The 21,461-nt window shown below is 34.8% G+C and overlaps 2 protein-coding genes across 2 annotated transcripts in view; one reads left to right on the top strand and one right to left on the bottom strand.

Moving 5' to 3' along the window:
- Positions 1–7,670: 7,670 nt before the first annotated feature.
- zgc:158701 lies at positions 7,671–13,183 on the top strand. Its single transcript, NM_001144821.1, has 4 exons — positions 7,671–7,777; positions 10,295–10,372; positions 10,516–10,569; positions 12,928–13,183. Exons 1-4 carry the CDS (start codon positions 7,705–7,707, stop codon positions 13,050–13,052), a joined length of 330 nt encoding a protein of 109 aa, NP_001138293.1. The 5' UTR covers positions 7,671–7,704; the 3' UTR covers positions 13,053–13,183.
- Positions 13,184–13,844: 661 nt separating this feature from the next.
- The window catches only part of ceacam1 (CEA cell adhesion molecule 1), a 17,268-nt gene continuing 9,651 nt past the window's right edge, over positions 13,845–21,461 (bottom strand). The window contains 5 exon segments of the mRNA NM_001113794.1: positions 13,845–13,954; positions 15,308–15,541; positions 15,637–15,912; positions 18,470–18,724; positions 18,817–19,092. Of these exon segments, the coding sequence (NP_001107266.1) occupies positions 13,866–13,954; positions 15,308–15,541; positions 15,637–15,912; positions 18,470–18,724; positions 18,817–19,092 (1,130 nt within the window). The 3' untranslated portion in view covers positions 13,845–13,865.

The following is a 21,461-nucleotide window of genomic DNA, read 5'->3' as shown; positions in this document are numbered from 1 at the left end:
TAATGTTAACGAATATGAATAAATACAGTAATAAATGTATTACTAATCTTTTGTTCATGTTAGAAAATAGATAAACTAATAGACCATTTAATTTAATTGTTATCAATAGTTTGAAATAGATAAACCGAGTAAATTTAGGAAACTAAGAAAGTAAATTCAAATTAGTTTTCAGAAAGCTTATTTTCAGAAGGGTCTGTTATGCTGAGAACAGTCAGTCTCCTTAGGCTGTGTGATTTGAAGTCAGTTGATTTTTGATATTGTTTCACTGCACAAATAAAGTTAAGTAACTCTTGATGCCCATAATCTGATAAGCCTCAGGAAACTGGCTTGGGCATGTCATTGGTATACACAAAAGAGTGTCAGATGACACATGATGTCAGGCTGTGATTCAGACTGTCAAAGGTAAAATTACAGTTTCAGGACATCTATAAATCAGCCATTGTCAAGTGTTAGACACTCTAATGTCCATCACATTATACATCTAGCATATCAGCATATAACAGGTAGATTTGCAGGTAGAATAAGTTTCTCTTGATTATATGTGTTTTGAAAGCCCACTTCAAGATTTTGAAGTTGGCCTACAGTTCAAATCTATAAAAACTGATTCTCTGCAATAAAGTACTTTGTTCTGATATTCAACAACAGACAGTCTGCCCACAAGCATTTATATCTTTATAGACAAGCTGTGTAAATATTCACAAGGCAGGACTAGGGCTTAACTTGAAATTATGTGGTGTTTATGGGTTTAATAAATGTTATTAATAACAGAGGAATAAATTCACGGTGTCTGCAATTGTGAATAACCCACGGAGCAGTCAAGAGGATTTCTGCAACATTTGTCTTTTTTAACACTTTGTTCGGTCTATGCATTGATGGGGGTTGAAATTATTATGTTATAAAAAAGTATTTACAACTATTATAATTATTAATATTGGTAATTATACAAAAGGCCTGTTTCAAATTGTAACCCTGCCCAGGGAGCAAAACTAGTTTTATGACTATTTTTGGGAAATTATCAATATTTAGATGTTTTTACAGTAACTGCATCAAAACTCAATGTGCTGTGTGGCAATATGCATCGCTAAGCACTTCATATGGACAACTTGAAAGGTGGCTTTCTAAATATGTGACCCCTCAAATTGAAGATTTTAAAATAGTTGTATCTCAACCAAAAATCTTTACAAATTATAAATCAATGGAAAACTTATTCAGCTTTCAGATGATTTCTAAATCTTAACTTAAAAAAAGCACATATGGCTGATTTTGTGGTCCAGGGTTACAATTCTGATGGATGATGAATATTCTTATATTATAAGTCAGAGATGTTGATCTTGAAGGGCCACAGGTCTTCACAATTTAGCTCAGAGGTTCTTGATCCTGGTCTTTGCGGCCCCACCCCGCACTACTTTTTTGCTCTTTTTTTTTTTTTCTTTAGGCAGCTCATTAGAAAAAAAGAGCCATGAAGGAAATGTGCTGAGATGGACCCTTTTCACATTTGCGGGTTTTGCAGTAGCTGAAGTCGTCATATTTGGGTAAACTTGAATGCAGTGAATGGGAGAGTACAACAAATATTTGTTTTTTACAATCCTAATGGCTGCATTAATGATAATTAAAAAAAAAAAAAAAAAACTCCACGATGGTGTTATTTAAAACTGTCGAGGATTTAAGATGCTGATGATCATTACATGCGTCAACAGTGGGATAAGTGTTTATTGGCATGTTCTCTACATAGTGTTCACTGCTCTCTTCCCTCTCCACACAGGAAATCGGTTGAACTACATTGCTTCATTTAAAAAAAAAAAGTAGCTCTACACAACTGTTTGCTGCATTTTTCATCTGAAATCATGTGATTAGCATCGAAGTCATATCTTGCACATGTTGAATTGAACACACATTCAATCTGGAATCCTGGCATAATATCCAGTCATATCCATTTAGCAGGGCCCTTAAATGGATAATCCTGGCCAGGATTGAGAATTGCAGGTTTGGTTTACACCCTATTTAAAGACAGTTCAAACTCCTGATCAAACTAATTGAGTGCTTCAGGCTTGTTTGTAACCTACAGGTAAGTGTGTTGAAGTAGATCCATGCCAGATCTTTTTTGACTACATTACAGTTCTCCAAGTTATTTAGTTACTTCAAAGGTCCTTGCAGGACCTAACATAAAAACTAAAGGTTTAGGCCAAAGCTCATAATCCACCCCCCCCCCCCCTCTCTCTCTCTCTCTCTCTCTCTCTCTCTCTCTCTCTCTCTCTCTCTCTCTCTCTCTCTCTCTCTCTCTCTCTCTCTCTCTCTCTCTCTCTCTCTCTCTCTCTCTCTCTTTCTCTCTCTCTCATAGAGACACACCCACACACAGATGTCATTCTCACCTTCACCTTGCTTATAGTATGTTAAAGCCTATTTATAGCTGTGTACACATTGTCTCATATACGAGATTCCTACTTGTAAAAATCGTTACTCATATTTGATATAACTTGTAATTTGGAACTACCTATTTTCTAAGCACAACATCTTGTTCAACATGACCCAATTTTTACCCCAGAGTCATTAATCCCCCTTTCAGGTTAAATCTACCTCAGACATTTTTGAAAAATGCAACTTGAATAGACATTTAAAGCTCCAAACAAAGGTGGAGTGGTCATGATGGTGCAAAACAGGAAAGAAATGAGAGTAAGCAATGTTAATTTGTCAGTGACCCATACTGACTCTGACTAAACATCAGAGCTAACTTGAGAAAATGCGAGATTTTTATAATTAGACAGATACCTGCTATGACAGGACAGAAAATAGTAACTCATTTTTAAGTTTAAAACTCAATAGAGCCATTCACAATCGTATCTGTTGAGCACATGAACACAATGGCCAATTTGAGGTGCACAAGAATCCGTTCAGTAATGTTGCAAGTGCAAGAAGATAGTCCTTGCTGCAGCCAGCAGCTTGATAATGTACAGGACTAGATCCAAAACGTAATGGACATGCATGCCAGCGAATTTTGGAAACAATATTTATATTAATTATTAAATTACACATCAAATTGCGTGTTATTAACTTCTACACCTCCCCAACCCTAAACCCAAGCATCACAGTAGCATGTGCGTTACCTTAGTGGGTGTTACAATGTCCACTACATATAGACAAATTACCATGTTTATAAACATTAAGGATACGCGCGCAGGGAGGTGGCAGAAAAAAACGGGAGCGCTAGCATTTACAGCGAGGGAATGACAACCGATGCGGTACAGGGTTTGTTGTTGTGTTAAAAATAAGGTATATTGCTAATATTGATTATATATATTATTTATATAATGCTTTCAGCGTATTATAACAGCTTGACACCCAGTGATAAGCACAGTGATTCGGCAAAATTAAAGTTAGTGAGCGGCGTTCGTCTGACAGGTTAATTTGCTATTGCACCCTCTGAATGAATATTGGATAAGACAAAATGGCCAAGCATCCAGCCCCATATGTACAATCTCATGGAAGCTCCAAGTGATTTTACAAGAGAGAAGTTTAAGGTCTACAAGTCTTTGGATGCCTACAGTTCTGTTCTGTGTGGTCATGTGCAAGTAATAATGCTCCATGATTACCAGATTCAAAACTATGTAGTGCTAAAAACCAAGTTTTTGCCTAGCCAACGACAAGGAAAGAAGACAGGACTATACAAGGCCTGGGTAATCATCAACAAGCAAAACTGCTGCATTCTGACAGTGAACTACACCTGTGTATGGCAAGTTATATAAACTTACTCATATAGGTAAAGATGGTTTTATATTCGCATATTCAGACTTTTTCCTTAATAATATAATTTCATAAAAGTATTATTTGCAAACTCTAAATAGCGAAATCATATTAGCAGCCAATGACTACTAAGAAATAAAACTGTTAATGTTGTTTTCAAGTCACTTGCAGGTTATTTCAGACCAATATTCAAAGTGCCGTGGTAAACAATATAGGGAGTGCATCACAAGTTTTTACTGAATGAATGTGTGAATATAAAACCAACTTTACCTTAATAACTTTCACGTTTCATTCTTAGCATTCAGTGTCCGCAGTTTAATTAACCACATGTAACTGTTTTTGCTGAAATTGCTGCAATCAAAGACGAGAAATGTTTATGATTCAGCATAACGTGAACTTACCTGATATAACACGAGAACTGCAGAGTCCAGCATTTCTAATTAGGCCGTCACTTAATTCAGCTAACTTTTAGCCAAAGACGTCTGCAGTTGGCATTAAAGCAGTGTGGTGTATGGTAAAAGTTAAGTTTTCTATTTTTGGACTTTGGCATCCTACTGCACAACACAACATGTTTTCTATTGCAGCCAGCCTGTTTTTTGCAACCATTGTTGATGAACACAATAAAAGGTAGCCTCAGCCTTGGATTGAATCATGTAACCAATAGGAATGTGTGATCTTATATCTGATTCTGATGTGATATGCATCTTATTACAGAGCCAATGTTGCAACAGGACAAATCCCAATTCTGTATTATACTCATATGTCTGGCGTACACCTATACCTTCTTCTTAGTACAGAGTGTGATGGGGTAGGGCCGAAAATATACGCTCTAAGAAATGGGACACCATTTCAAGTCATCATCATATATCATCGCTAGCTCATACTTCAAATGCAGGCCCAGATTCGCTTATCGGGAGGACCGGGAGAATTTTGTGGGCCGGTGTCCCTAGCTGCTTGCACTCTCAGCACTCACACTTTTTTCATGTATTTATTTTACCTTAGCCTCACTCTTTTTATTCATTATTTTGCTGCAGCTCTGCTTCTTTTATTTTCTCGCAGCCCCATGAGTAAAATGCAGCCTGCAGGTTAATGATGATGTAACTATCATCTGACCCCAAACAGCGGCACCTTAGTGAATAAAAGAATTTGAATAATTAATATTAATTAATATTACACCTGCTTAATGAAAATCAGATGATTCACTACATTAAGGCCGTACTCACACTAGGTACAGTTGCCTCGAACCGGGCCAAAGCACGCTTGTCCCCCCTCCCGTCTCCCCCGACGACCCGCGCTCACACCACAAACGGGCTTCGGCACGCTTACGTCATCGCTGCTGGGCTGTTCATTGAGAAGCGCTCTCTCACTCAGCAGCACAGTGGAGATTTTTTCTAGTTATATCGTTTCAGTCGTTTGATATGCAGTCAAATATTTCGCCAAACAGTCCTTAGGGATGCAGGGACACGCAGTCAGATAATTCGCCAAACAGATCCGCCACTTTTGGTGCTCATTGCTCAGTTTGCGTTCACTGAACAGTAAGAATGATTAATAAATCCATATGAAACAGTCCCTTAAAAGTCACGTCTCGCTTTCAGTTTCAGGCTTTGGCGTGTTTTGCACTCACACACAAGCGTACTGCGCCAAAGCCCAAGTGAACCGGGCTCAGGCACACCTCTTCCAACCGGGCCAGGGCCGGCCAAGTGAACCGTGCTTGAGCCCGATTCAGAGCACTCACACTTCTCAAACGATCCGGGAAACGGGCCTGGGCAAGGTACGGATGGCATAGTGTGAGTAGGCCCTGAGAAATCTGACATAACTTGATCAAAAATCTAAAAAGGGGAGAAAAAGATTAAGCCATCAATAGAAAGTAACACTGTGGTTGAGAATCTTGCAGAGAATAGTGAAATACTTATTTTCCGAACATTCTGGCATAACATTGTGGTCTAGTGGTCAGCACGTTGCGTTATGACGGCGCTGACCTGAGTTCTAAGTTGTTGTTGTTGTTTTTTTCATTTATAGTGTTAAGACATATAATACTGTTTGTGTTACATAAGTAGGTGTACATATTTTATTTTTATTTTTTGTGTGACCACCGTTACCAAGGACTGGATATCTATAAAAAATTAAGCACAGAATATATACTCCGATATTGCACTGAGGTAGGCCGGTCTAAGGCTTGAAACTTCAGGGCTGAATGGGAGTCTCACTCCGCCACTGATCATAGGAGATGTTGTTTGCAGTAATCATTCCAGAAGGGTCAAGCACAGCAACATTTAACAGATTACTCACTTGAAATTTTGTTTTGGGCTGTATTTGGACTTTGTTTTCAGCAGAACATATGATCACGTAGTAAAAAGCATTAAACTGAGCTGTGTTTTTACACAGTGCTCAAATTCATGGATGTAACCTCAAAAAAGCTATATTAACTTTAATCCAGGCGTGATGTAAAAAGCAAATTTTCTGGCTTTAAACTTTACTGACAGGGTCACTTATTCTGTCTAGACGTCAGGTATTAGAATCTAAAATATGTTGTGGAAGTATATGCAAAGGTTATTGTAAGGGAGATTGGCATATTTTAGCAATTGTAAATCGTATTTATCTGTTGTAGTTTCTCAGTTAGGGTGACGCAGTGGCGCAGGTAGTGCTGTCGCCTCACAGCAAGAAGGTCGCTGGTTTGAGCCTCAGCTCCGTTGATGTTTCTGTGTCTGCGTGCGTTTCCCCTGGGTGCTCCGGTTTCCCTCACAGTTCAAAGACGAAGACCTGTACAAGATGTGGTACAGGTGAATAGGGTAGGCTAAATTTTCCATAGGCTATGAGTGTGTGTGTGTGTGGACGCGTCCCAGAGATGGGTTGCGGCTGGAAGGGCATCCGCTGTGTAAAAACATGCTGGATATGTTGGCTGTTCATTCCTCTGTGGTGACCCCAGATTAATAAAGGGATTAAGCCGACAAGAAAATAAATGAGTTTCTCAGTTGTGGTTGGTATCGTCTTTTCCTCTTCTGCCTTTTTGACTTCTGGTGTTCTTCAGGGATCAATATTGTGCCCAGTTTTATTTTCATTGGACACATTATTGCCGTAAGGGTCTATCATGTTGAATGAGGCTGTTAGTCTTGTGTTTGTCTTTTTTCATCATGTTTAATGATATTTTTCACTTGATTAACATGTTTTTAAACTATTTAATTTAGGCCGACTTGGGAAAGGAGTTGAGTTCAGGTCAGAGCCCCACAAGATCTATTTTCCTTTTTTCAAAAATGTTTCCCTTATTTTAATACAGCATTTATACAATGATTTCTTGTCAGACCTGCATGTTATTACAGTTTATTGAATCTGAGTGAATACAGGATTGATTATGGGGTACATGCTTGATATCTTTTAGCTGGTAAGGAATTTCCTTTAATGGTTCACAAGTTGTTCATCAAATGTGACCCAGACCTCCAGGTGCTTGTTCACAAGAACATCTGTCATGTTTTTTCCATGACAAAATTGCAGCATAATATGTTATTAGATGTAAGAATGGATGATTTATTTCTTCTAAGGTCTAGTGAAATCTGATCTTTCGGATTCATGTGGAACATTTGGTCTTGGACCAAATATCTGCGCTTTGTACTGAAGTGAATTGTAAATGTGATATGTTAAAAGTGAGGACAAATTGTGTGAGGGCTTACCACAGTTTGAATTACAAAAGAGACATTGAAATTCAGTAAAATAATCTCTTTCTCCTTCCCAAATTGCACGCAGCTCTTATCACAGATCTTGACAGTTCTCAGCAAATGAGAAACACTGTCAACATTTCTTTTACACTTCATTTCTAAAAGTCTATCCGGCAAGTTGAGGCATTATCAGACGTGACTTTTGAGACTCAGATATCAGAGCTTTGTCATATAAATACTGAAACTGTAGATCTGAACACTGAAGACTTAAAAGTCGACTTTTAGACAGTTTGTCTCATTTTGATTCTGATTGCCGATGAAAACCATGAACTTCCAGATACTTGTGCTGGCTTTTGCTGTGATGATTGTCACTAACATCCAGTGTGAAGGTAAACATTTTTGCTGAATTTATATTAATATTATTATTAGTGAAAAGTTAAGAAAAATATTATTATTATTATTATTATTTTACTTTTTTGAAAGAAGTTATGCTTATGAAGGCTGTATTTATGTGATAAAGTATTATTGTAAAATATTATTTTAATTTAAAATAACTCAAACTTTATTTAAAATTAAAATTTTAGCTTTAATAATCAAGTGTTTAGTGGCAGATAAGTATTCAAAAAATGCTCAATAAACAAATAAAATTATTTAATCAAATAAAATTTTTAAATTCTTTTTAGTATGTCCAAATTTGAAAACTTAAAATAAGATTATAATATTTGCTATAAATGTGTTTAGTCAACATAAAAAAAAAAAAAAAACTAATTTAACATTTTGAAAGAATATTTTTTGCTTCGACTGTCTTACAAACTGAAACTAAAATAATTTTGTTCATTCATACTTTTTTTTTTTTCGGCTTAGTCCCTTTATTAATCAGGGATTGCCACAGTGTAATGAACCGCCAACTTATCCAGCGTATGTTTTATGCAGCGGATGCCCTCCCAACTGCAATTCATCACTGGGAAACACCCATACACTCCCCTTAACACACATACACTACAGACAATTCAGCTTACCCAATTCATATAGCGCATGTTCTTGGACTTGTGGGGGAAACCGGAGCCGCCCCATATAATTTACATCAATTATAAAGTTGAGTCAAATTAGCGTTGCCACCTCACAGCAAGAAGGTCACTGGTTCGAGCCTTGGCTGGGTCAGATGGCATTTCTGTGTGGAGTTTGCATGTTCTCTGTGTTTGTGTGGGTTTCCTGTCTTTACAGTTCCCACACAACTGTAAAGATATGCGCTATATAGGTGAATTGGGTAGGCTAAATTTGTTTGTAGTGTATTTGTGTGAATGCGAGTGTATGTGTTTTTCCCAGTGACGGGTTGCAGCTAAAAGGGCATCCGCTGTGTAAAACATACTGTATGCTGGATTAGTTGGGGATTCATTTACGTTGTGGCGACACCTAATTAATAAAGAGACGATGCCGAAATTTTTTTTTTAATGAATTAATAAACTGTATATTTATATTATATTTACATAGTTATATCTATATAATATATCTATATAATATATTTGCTCTTCCAGCTATTTACTCTCCTCTCTATATATTTGCTCTTCCAGCTAATATTTGTGCTCTTCCAGCATTTTACTGTGAATTATTATTAAAGATCAAGCAACAGTGAAAACAATATAGCAGCAAATCAACATGTTACAATTAATTCTGAAAAAACATATCTACAAAATTTAGCATTGTGCATGGTTATGTGTTAATATAAATATACATAAATAATCTGAAATAAAGTTGAAGGACAGTTAAAGTCAGAATTATTAGCCCCCCTTTGAATTTGTTTTTCTTTTTAAAATTTTTCCCAAATTATGTTTAGCGGAGCAAGGAAATGTTCACAGTATGTCTGATGATATTTATTCTTCTGCAAAAAATCTTATTTGTTTTACTTTGGCTAGAATAAAAGAAGTTATAAATTTTTTAAACACCATTTTAAGGACAAAATTATTAGCCCCTTTAAGCTATTTTTTCCGATAGTCTACAGAAGAAACCCTCTTTATACAATAACTTGCCTAATTACTCTAACCTGCCTAGTTAACCAAATTAACCTAGTTAAGCCTTTAAATGTCACTGTAAGCTGTATAAAGTGTCTTGAAAAATATCTAAGATATTATTTACTGTCATCATGGCAAATATATAATAAATTAGTTACTAGAAATGAGTTATTAAAACTATTATGTTTAGAAATGTGTTGAAAAAATCTTCTCTCCGTTAAACAGAAATTGGGAAAAAAATTAATGGGGGGCAAATAATTCAGGGGGCTGTATGTGAATAAAAAGTTTCTTTTTTTCCCATCCCAGTACACCTCATTTCGAAAATGAATAATTTATCCAATATGCAGTTAATACAGGACATGAATTTTGGTGCATTTAAACAAAATAAATTTATTAAACATGTTTGTTAAGATATGTTTGTTAAAATAATATTTTATTCACCAAACATGTTTAGAAATTGAAATATAATACAATTTAACTCTAGGAAAATATTGCAAAAAAATAAAATAAATAATAATAATAATACAACCTATAAATTTCAACAACATTTTTCATATTTGCTTTGATTTGTCCTCTTTTTTTAAATTTGTATTTAATTTTTTCTAAAACATAGACATTTTGGTGTACTATTTTTGAACTGTTATCATAAGGTATTTTGTTAGATGAGCTCCAGATTTGGCTTCAGTACTGACTAATCTAATGTATATGCACAAAGATAATATTGTATAGCTTCCTATTAAAATACGAATTTAAAAGAGAGATTTGTGAGGGACGTACTCATATGCTCAGCACTGTATCGTATATGCCAAAGAAATATTTCTAATTCTCATAATATTTTGAATTCATTATTAATACTATTATCATTCTTTTTTCTAATACAATTTCTGTTTTATGCAGCACGACCTCAAGAGGGAAAGTCAGACAAATCTGCAGAGGTCAAAGGCCATGCTATGCCTAGGAAATGCAACTGCCAAGGTAAGTGGTGAAGTACTTTCTCCTGTCATCAAAAAAGAAAACAAGAAGCCCTAATGTGCTGCTTAAAGTGTTGTGAGACATTCAAGTGCTTATAATGTAAAATGAGAGTCCTTTCTTTCTGACTGATGTGTTGTTTTGTGTAGTGAGGGGAACTGCTCTGGATCGGAACTGTGTCTGTGAGATGCCACATAAATCTAGTAAGTCAAACAAGATGCTTTTACCAAGATATCTGTCTGTTTGGTAAGTAAATGTACAACAAACAGCCTTATAAAAATCTGCATAAAAAATCAGGCGTGTGAAAATGATTTTTCGCCCCATTTGGTATGTAATTATGAGGTTTAAATACTCCATTTAGTAACATTTTAAGCACTATTTTTAGCTAGATTAGCTTGTTGGATGGTAATCAAACCAAAAATATTTTCTAAAGATTTAGAATCATATATATATATATATATATATATATATATATATATATATATATATTTTTTTTTTTTTTTAAATACAAATTTATTACATTATATATCATTCAGGCTCCCGTTTCCCCCACAGTGCAAAGACATGCGCTATAGATGAATTGAATAAGCTAAATTGGCCATAGTATATGTGTGTGAATGAGTGTGTATGGGTGTTTCCCAGTGTTTGGTTGCGGCTGGAGTGGTATGAGCTGCGTAAAACATAGGCTGGATAAGTTTGTGGTTCATTCTGCTGTGGCGACCCCTGATTGATAAAGGGACTAAACCAAAAAGAAAATGAATGAATAAATATATCATTCAGAAAAAAAAATTGTAGTCTATTGCTATTTATTAGGCAAATAACAAACTGGACAGCACAATCAACTTTTTTCCTCAGTTAGAATTTGGCCATTTCAATAAAAAAAATAAAAAAATTAAAACATCATTTTAATGATGTAGAACTTCATTATTTTTTTCTAGCCTCTCTTGTAAAGAAGTAAATTGGAAAATTCATGGATAACAACAAAAGCCTAATTAGTATTAAAATTAACTTTAATATAGGCCGCTTTTCGTGCTTTGCATATTTTCATTGATTATTTTTTCTTTCAAGAATAAGTTCCAAGATTTAGAATAAAAGTTCTTTGTAAAATGTTTTCGGTCACACTTTACAATAAGGTTCGTTCATTAGTTAATGTTTATTAATGCATTTTCTAACATGAACAAACAATGAACGATACATTTACTACTTTATTGGTTCATGTTAGTTAACGTTAGTTAATGAAAATATAATAGTTCATTGTTAGTTCATGTTAACTCATGGTGCATTAGCTAATGTTAACAAGCACAGACTTGAATGTTAATAATGCATTAGTAAATGTTCAATTATGATTAATTAATGCTGTACAAGTGTTGTTCATGATTAGTTTATGTTAATAAATGCATTAACTAATGAACCTTATTGTAAAGTGTTACCATGTTTTCTGTATTTAACAATAGAGCAGGTCAGTAGTGAAAGCTGATTTTACTTACATTTGATTCTGCCTGGTCTTCAAGTCTTCGATAGGTTATTTCCACAATTGATTATGGCATAGTAGTCAAAATAGGACAAATGAGCTCATGTATTGGGCAAATTCTGGATCTTTGTCAGTGGGAGGTGAGTCTTTCGAACCACCCAAACCTCCCCTGGCTAAGGGTGTGATAAGGAAAATGATGCATTAAATGGTCACTTCCTTTGCTTGTTATATTTACTATAATGCTTTAAGGTCAGGTATAATTAATCGTTTTTTGATTATACAGACAAATATGTGATTTGTGAATATTTTGATGATTCATGTTTTTACCCAGTTAAAGGCAGGTTAGTCTTTTTTCTTTTTTATTGAATAAAGGTCAGTATCACTACTATACTGCCAATAATATTTCTATTAAGTCACATTGAGCTGTACCTTTTGTACCGTTTAGTGATAAGGACTGAACAAGTGGTTTTTGATTTCTACTTGGCCAGCCAAAAAGGTTTTAGACCCATAATAACCTGTATTTTAATAAATAAGGTTACCCTTACCAAAAATTTACATAAAATCCAATCCATAATTCTCAATTATTTCATTCATTCATTTTCTTTTCAGCTTAATCACTTTATTAATCCAGAGTTGCCACATGCAGCTGAATTAATCCGCCAACTTATCCAGCACATGTTTTTACACAGCAGATGCCCTTCCATCTGCTATTCTCATTTAGTCAATTCAATTCCAAACAAACACTGCTAGCCTAACTAATATAGGTTTTACAATTTTTATACAAGTATTATTAGGAAAAGAATAAATAAACTAGCTGCAAATGATACTATATTAATAATAAAGGTTTTTTGCTCTGATTTTGCAAAAAAAAATTGTTCTTTGTAAAAAAAAAGGGTTATATAGGTTATTCAAATCTTCACAGAAACTGGTTCATTTTAACTGAAGGGTTTTCACTGATTAGCTGGGAGTTCTTCTATGGCAACATTGCAATAAATAAATCTTTGTATCTTCATGTTTATGTGTATTATTTTGAAACGAACAGCCAGTATTGAAATAAGATTTTTATTTATTAATTTACCTTTATTTTCAGGACCAACCCTCAACCCAGAGCAGAAAAACATGTGCTTAAAGAAGAAGATTAAGACATTTAGAAAATGCCTGCAGTTTATGGGTGCAAACAAGAAGATCGCCAAAGGAGCCAGTTTGCCAATATAAGACCTTTTGGCATTCACTGTCACACAGAAAGTTATACATCTTTTACACAATACCTATAGCAGTGCATACTGAAGTCGTGTATACTCAACTATTTTTGTATCTGTATTATTATGTAACATTTATTCAGTCCAGTTTTCTAACTTCAGATTTTAAAAAGTTATATATTGGATAAAGAGATTTAAATGAATTAAAAATAAAACATGCTGATAAAAGAGAGCAGTTCATTTGAATAATGTGCTTTTATTTAATTTTATTAATGAAAATATATGAGATTTCACATTTTTTGATCTTCGGAATAATCATTTTGAATATACTTAAACACTTTGCATTATATTTCTTTGAGGAAAGATTTTTTGATTCCAAGATATGAGAAACAACAGTGAAGCAGAAAGGTAGCTAGGATAGTTGCTCTTTCAGGTAAGTCATTTGCTTAAATCAGATGTCAGCTTTTCCAAACAAAAAACTACAAACGGAAATAAGCCAGCCTCTCTAAAGTTCAGCTTTTCACAAATGAATAAAATTAGAGTACCAAGTTAAATAACTGATCACTTATAGTTCTTAGAAATAAATATATAAAAAAATAATGCAGTATGTTGGTTTATGTTTGCCAAATGTGTTCAGTTAATAATTACTCTGCATGTCTGTAAATAATGTTTAAATGTTTTAGAATTAAGATGCAGTTCAGCTAATCTGAACTATGATTGCCTCATAGGTTGGAGTAATTAATTTATTTTTCACTGTTAAGGGATAAATACCTACAAGCCTCATTCAGACAGTTAGTCCTCATATATAGGCCTGAGAGCAGTCTCAGAATTACAGCCATTCCTGTAGTAAAGAGAACAGCAGAACGAGGAGGCCCATCAGCATATGACTGGCCTGGAATCTGTCAGCTGCGTTGGGATCTGCGGTAAAGACAGAGAACATTGTGATTCATTACTTCAAGAAACAGTCTGTGAAATGACAATCATTTAAAGTGCTCCTATTATGTCATTTTAAAATGCTCCTCATTTTGTTTTGGAGGTCTCCTACAATAGATTTATATGCAATAAAGGTCAAAAACACTGTCAGTTCTTCATAATATACATTTAAAATTACCTAATTTTTTAGAGTCTCAAATGATTTATTTGATGATTTAAGTAGATATAATGCAGTTTTTCTAATTCAGAATTGTAGTATTATAAAGTACTATGAAGTTTTCAAACTGGCGAATAACATAATATAATGAGTTGTCTACCGTCATCTTTTACGGTGCAAGTTCTTGATTTCAGGAGGTGTGACTTTGGATGGCAGGGGAGGGATTTGCTGCGTCGCAAATCGCATACGTATGCACTATTCTACGCCATTTTGTAGTATAAATAGTATAAGTAGTGTGTTCACACTGAAAACTCTAAAAATAATAAGTGCACTTTAATTACCCGGATGATGCACTCATTCAGCCGTTAAAATGAAGTGTGTAATGATGGACACTTCACACACTCAACGACCACAGGTTTGCTCACGTAGCGGAAGGGGCGGAGCTATGGGGCGCACATGTTAGATAACTTTATTTATTTTGGATGGTGAAAGCAAAATTCTCCTACAAGAGTGATTATAGCGCCTCCTGATGGTGAATGCGGTTATACTCACGGCAGGTATAATTTGATAATTTGGTTGTTTATTTCACTTATTTGGCAACCGTCAAACGTCATCAATGAAACGGTTCGAATTTCCGCTTAGAAAAAAAAACATCAGTGTGCCAACTGGGGCGACACTATACATATACTATTCTATTGAGTGTGTAAGTGCATAAGTACATAGTGCATGAGTGCATAGTGTATAGTGTGCCATTTGGGACGCAGCTCTTGTGTTTTCAAAGCTATTTTGCTAACGGTTAGCATTTTGGCAGATCACCTACCGCACCTTTAAGCTCTACATGGCGCATATTTAAAGTTTAAATATCATGCAAGTAGAAGACTGACTTCGCAGCTTCAGTAAATATATCCATAGATTTTAGTCTTGTGTCTTGACAATGAATGCAATCGTAAAAAGGACAGGCTTGCATTTTGCACGTGTTACGGATTTACATAGATACATTATACTAATGGAATCCCTGATGACTCATTTCAGAATTAATTCAACTTTACATCAACTTTTTTATCATGCACTTTGCACATCTTTCATGCATAACCTATGGAAGGTAATGTCTGAAAAAGCATCTAATGAGCACTTTAACAACTACTTGTCATGTTAACTGCTGTATGTGTAGTAATGCTCACAGCTGACGACTTGGCTGATGGAGAGAGTCAAGTTGGTCAGAGGGTTTTTGGCCACACAGGTGTAATTGCTGCCCAGGATAGATGTGATAGGAATCGTAATGGAAGCTTGATCCCCCACAACTGTGTTGTTGTCGAGTATCCAGTAATACACAGAGGGTGGCTGAGACACCGCTAGACATGTCAGGACTGGAGGAATCCCAGGATGCAAAGTGATCTGCACGCTTTGTGGTCCATCTGCAAACACACAGAGGTTGATGTTTGGCAAAATAAAAGCTAATTTTGAGTCAGATTTGCTTCAAAGGGATTAAAATATGGCTTGTGTTACTCACAGATGACCATAAGTTTATATGGATTACTGATGTGATGTCTTATTGCATTGGCGGCGACACACTGGTAACTTCCATCATCAGTGGTTTGCAATGAACTGAAGGTCACTGTGGTGTTGTCAGCAGAAAACGTAATTCTGTTTGATGGGAAGAAATTATTGTTGTTTCGAAGCCAGTAAAGATTGATGTAGGGTCCATTCACATTACAGGTGAGCTGCAGGCTTTTAGAAACCAGAGGAATGAGAGGACTGGGCGTCACGTCCACTGAGGTGATGGCATCTGTGGAGGAGACAGAGTTTTGCGTTTAGTTCAGGTTGCTTTGTCCTGATTGTGAATCAGAAACGTACAACTTGACTAATTAAGTCTGATTCCCACAACAAATGATTCTCATAAGATGATGACTTTTTGAACAATCAGAAATATGATGTGTGACAAACGCAGACTTATTTCCAGATATATTTTTTAGTAAATCAAGACACAAATGTAATTTGTTTCTGGAAAAAGTGACTCATATAAAGCAATTCTTGTTGTTCAAAACATGCTGTATAATTCAGCACAAATCAGCATTGTCTCATTCACAGAACTTTATTTTCTTAATTATAAGTGTAGTCTGATTACTTATTTCTATACACCCATGATTAGAATTTTGGTCACACTTTACAATAAGGTTCATTAGTTAATGTTAATAAATGCATTTACTACCATGAACAAACAATGAATAATACATTTACTACAGTATTTATTCATGTTAGTAAATGTTAGTTAATGAAAATACAGTAGTTCATTGTTAGTTCATCTTAACTCATGGTGAATTAACTAATGTTAGCAAGCATGGACTTGAATGTTAATAATGTATTAGTAAATGTTCAATTATGATTAATAAACACTGTACAAGTGTTGTTCATGATTAGTTCATATGTTAGATGTTAGTAAATACATTACCTAATGATTGTAAAGTGTAAATTGTAAAGTGTTACCAGAATTTTTAAATGGTACAGGAAATATTTCTTAGAGATTTTGGTCTAAATTGAAATTATAGCATCACGCAGTTGCTGCAGATTTGTTGGCGGCATATCCATGATGCAAATCTCCTGTTCCACCACATCCCAAAGATGCTCTATTGGATTGTGATCTGGTGAATGTGGAGGCCATTTGAGTACAGTGAACTCATTGTCATGTTCAAAAAAACAGTCTGAGATGATTCTCGCTTTATGAGATGGCACGTTATCCTCCTGAAAGTAGCCAACAGAAGATGGGTATACTGTGGTCATATAGAGATGGACATGGTCAGACACATTACTCAGGTAGGCTGTAGCATTGACATGATGCTTAATTGGTACTAATGGGCCCGAAGTGTGCCAATAAACACTATTACACTAACTCCAGCAGCCTGAACGCAGCCTGATCCATACTTTCATGTTGTTGATGCCAAATTCTGACCCTACCATCTGAATGTCGCAGCAGAAATCGAAACTCATCAAACCAGGCAACGTTTTTCCAGTCTTCTATTGTTTAATTTTAGTGAGCCTGTTCTAATTGTATCCTCAGTTTCCTGTTCTTAGCTGACAGGAGTGGCACCCAGTGTGATTTTTTTGCTGCTGTAGTCGATTTGTCTCAAGGTTGGACGTGTTGTGCATTCAGAGATGCTTTTCTGCATACCTCTGTTGTATCGGGTGGTTATTTGAGTTACTGTTGCCTTTCTATCAGTTCAAACCAGTCTGGCCATTCTCCTCTGGCATCAACAAGGTGTTTGCGCCCACAGAATTGCTTCTCACTGAATATTTTCTCTTTTTTAGACTATTCTCTGTAAACCTTAAAGATGGTTGTGCATGCAAATCCCAGTGGATCAGCAGTTTCTGAAATACTCAGACCAGCTCACCTTGCACCAACAACTATGCCACAACCTTACTTCCCCTTCTGATGCTCAGTTTGAACTGCAGCAGATCGGCTTGACCATGTCTACATGCCTAAATGCATTAAGTTGCTGCCATGTGATTGGCTAATTAAAAATTAGCATTAAAAAGCAGTTGGACAGGTGTACCTAATAAAGTGATTAGTGAGTGTATATATGTAGGAACAGCCAAAAATACACTAATGCAGTGGTTCTCAAACATTTTTCATCAAGTACCACCTTAGAAAAAAGTTGTCTTTGCTAGTACCACCACAATGAGCAACATTGAAATACAGTAGCGTATTAGGTCCAGTAAAGCAGCTAAAGCTCTGTACAGTTCAAAAACAAGGCATTTTAGTTCCTAAAATTAAGAACATTTAAATTAAAATGTGCTTTTAAAAGTTAAAAATGAAAGGTTACTGTTCTTAAAAAGAAAAGAAAAAAGAAAAAAGGTTTATCAGCTCCTGGAAATGTTGCCTGGATCTCATAAATATAGGCTTTATGTCATCATATTCATATATAAAGCATTTTTGATAATTTATGTACCACAGTTTAAGAACCACTGCACTAATGCATATGTGTAGAATGTATAAATGTATAAGTTAATTATACATTTTAATGTTATGCAAAAAAAAACATTAGAATATTAAATACATTTTCTGAATTTCCCCTCACAGTTTTATCAAAACTTAATTTTTAGTAAAATTAATTGAAAAGAACCTAGTTTGGACAACTTTAAAAGCAATTTGCTCAATATTTAGATTTTTTTAAACCCTTTTTTAAGCCTTATTAAAAGCCTTATCAAGCCTTACCTTATGGTTTTGTCATCCTAGGTCACATTTATCTCACAAGTAAAATTATGTAATTCTTAGAATTATTGATACACTTAAGACTACAATTTTACTCTTAGCAGCATATGGTCCCACATGTAGAAATGATGCTCACCAATTACAGTTAACTGCACAGCTGAAGAGCTGCTGTTGATGCCTGTAATGGCATTGAAGGCCATGCAAGTGTACTGTCCAGTACTGTTTTGTGACAGAGGTGCAGTCACATACACTGGACCATTTCCCACCCATGAGCTGTTGAAGAACCAGCTGAACTGACTTGCAGGAAGAGAATCAGCAGTGCAGTTGAAAGTCACACTGGATCCTGTTTCTGCCATGCTTGGGCCATTAATTGTTACCCTCCATGGACCATCTGAAAGACACCATATTCAGTATGTTGAAAATGATTTCTGTGAACACTGATTTAAAAAAAAATCACATTAGAAATATGTATGCATTACTCACAGTTGACCACCAGGTCATATACAGAACTGGTCATATTGCTGATCTCGTTACTTGCTTCACACTGATAATGTCCGTTATCACTGAGTGTGAGATTATTGAAGCTCAAGGTTGAATTGTCACCAGAGAAAGTGATTCTATCGTGAGGAAGAAGGTCTGTGCCGTTCAACACCCACTGAATGTAATCAACATTTCCACTGGCAGTGCAGGTTAGAGTGAATGGTTGATTATAGACTGGTTGCTGATTGCCCACGTTCACAGCAACATTACTAACTGGATCTGGAATTTAGACAGAAAGTGACATGATAAATTACTTATTTAAAGCATTAAAAGCATTTAAAGCAAACTTATTTATTATTCAGGCATATACTAATAGTCAACTAATATGTTAATAAATGCTTTATTAACTCAACTTCATACAGTTTTGTGAACTAATCTAAAGTGAGGACTATTCATGCTATATAAATCCCTTATAAATGACAATTGAAGGCTTAGAATCAAATGAACTATAATCTTAGCAATCTTTTCTAAAATGTAAAATTACTGTAAAGTTTAAACATTGCTGAATAACAGTAGTGTCAAAATACAACAAAACTGGAAAAAACAACAATATAATAGTTAAACAATGTAATAAAATGTAATGTTTAAAGTCTACAGTGATTCTATTTTAGATCAGGTTGCAAAGATTTATTTTTTATTTGAAGTACAGTTTCATTTGTGTATCTTTAATTAAATAGGAATGAATAATGTCATTTTTCCTGTTTAGAATTTAACTGAGCTTTTATCTGTCATTTATAAAGTATTTATAAAGCATGAATAGTCTTCACTTTAGATTAGGTCACAAAACTAGGTGAAGTTAAGTTAATAAAGCATTTATTAATATACTTAGTAACCATTAATATATGCCTGAATAATAAGACATATAAACGTTAATTTCAATAGTTTATTAATCGTTTACTAACTCATTCTGAATGATCCTAAAAACCCTCAACTACTCATAAATACAAATGGTTTGTAAATAATGTGATACTTAATTTAGTAATGAAAAATAAATAATTTACTAAGTATGAAAATACAATTATTACGCACATTTTAAATATGGTTTTAAGTCAAGAATAGAGCATTTGTAGCTGCAGTTATAAACTGCTTACTAACGTTTATTATTGTAGAGTTAATGCTTAACGAATAATGAATTCACTATTTGCTAATGCTTAATAAATGATTTATAGTGTGTAGTTATTATAAAGTGTTACCGAAAAACTTTTTTTTTTTTTTTTTGCACATACATTGAAAGTAAGTGTGGTCTAATGTTAAATGGTAAATTCTGAATTTCACTGTATGTGAAACATGCTCTTTTTTAACAGAAAACAGAACTAATGATTCTTATTTAATTGTTTTTTTTTAGTAAATCAAACACAAACAAGCAAAGTCTAATTTGCGTAATTAATTACACTTGCAACCTGGCTGTGTAATTTAAATATATTTGAACTAATGCACTGTTAGCATAAAAAGTTAAAGGGTTAGTTCATTTTAAAATGAAAATCATGTTATTAATTGCTTAGCCTCATGTTGTTCCAAATCCCTGAGACCTTTGTTCTTCTTCTGAATACAGCCTATGATATTTTTCATTTAAACTTGCAAGCTCTCTTTAGCCTCCACAAACAGCAATAGTCCCGACGCAAAGTGCAGAAGTATACCAAAAAACCTCCTCAAAACAGAATATATACCTTTAGTCATTCAGAATATTACCAAGCTATAATACTTTTGTTCACACAAAGAACAAAACTAAAAGCTTTATTCAACAGTTTCTTCTCCTTAGCATCAGTAAGCCTCAAGCCTCTAAATTCCTCTTATTTTATCTAAATAAAATATGATTATGACTTTTTAGTTATTTAATTAGGACAGCAAGGTTTCACTTTGCTTCGACAAAAGTCTTGTCACTTAACAGAACTAATGTACAGTATAGAATATAAAGTCATGGTGCAGTGGAAAAATTGTTAATATTGTGTATGACCCCCATGGGTCATTGAGTCCATGACTGCATCCATACATCTTTGCAATTGACTCAAATAACTTAAAGTCATCTGAAATGGCAAAGAAGTGTTCTTGTTCATCAACATTTCTTGGATTCATCTTCAGTGCCTCCTCCATCTTACCCTAGACATGCTCAATAATGTTCATGTCTGGTGTCTGGGCTGGCCAATCCTGGAGCACCTTGACCTTCTTTGCTTTCAGGAACTTTGATGTGGAGGCTGAAGTATGAGACTGAGCGCTTTCCTGCTGAAGAATTTGTCCTCTGCTGTGGATTGTAATGTAATGGGCAGCACAAGTGTTTTGATACATCAGGCTGTTGATATTGCCATTCACTTTGTAGATCTCTTGCATGTCTCCATACTAGATGTAACTGCAAAACATTACTTTTCCTTCACCAAACTTGACTGATTTCTGTGAGAATCTTGGGTCCATGCAGGTTCCAATAGGCAGGTTATGCAGTATTTGTGATGATTGGGATGCAGTTCATCAGATGTTTATTTTTTGTTTACTGTGCACACAAAAGTATTCTTGTACCTTGATAATATTCCTATTGAACCACTAAAGACACATATTGTTTTAAGTATGTTTTTTTTTTTTTTTTAACTTTTCTGGAA

The sequence above is a fragment of the Danio rerio genome, chromosome 16 (genome assembly GCF_049306965.1).
Source record: "Danio rerio strain Tuebingen ecotype United States chromosome 16, GRCz12tu, whole genome shotgun sequence".
Taxonomy (NCBI): domain Eukaryota; kingdom Metazoa; phylum Chordata; class Actinopteri; order Cypriniformes; family Danionidae; genus Danio; species Danio rerio.
Note: the sequence above shows the minus strand (reverse complement) of the source record. Positions and strands in the feature narration are given on the sequence as shown.

Coding starts and splice junctions, on each gene's coding strand:
- zgc:158701 (NM_001144821.1), top strand. CDS start 7,705: ATGAAAACCATGAACTTCCAGATACTTGTGCTGGCTTTTGCTGTGATG. Junction 7,778..10,294: donor CACTAACATCCAGTGTGAAG/GTAAACATTTTT, acceptor TGTTTTATGCAG/CACGACCTCAAGAGGGAAAG. Junction 10,570..12,927: donor TGAGATGCCACATAAATCTA/GTAAGTCAAACA, acceptor CTTTATTTTCAG/GACCAACCCTCAACCCAGAG.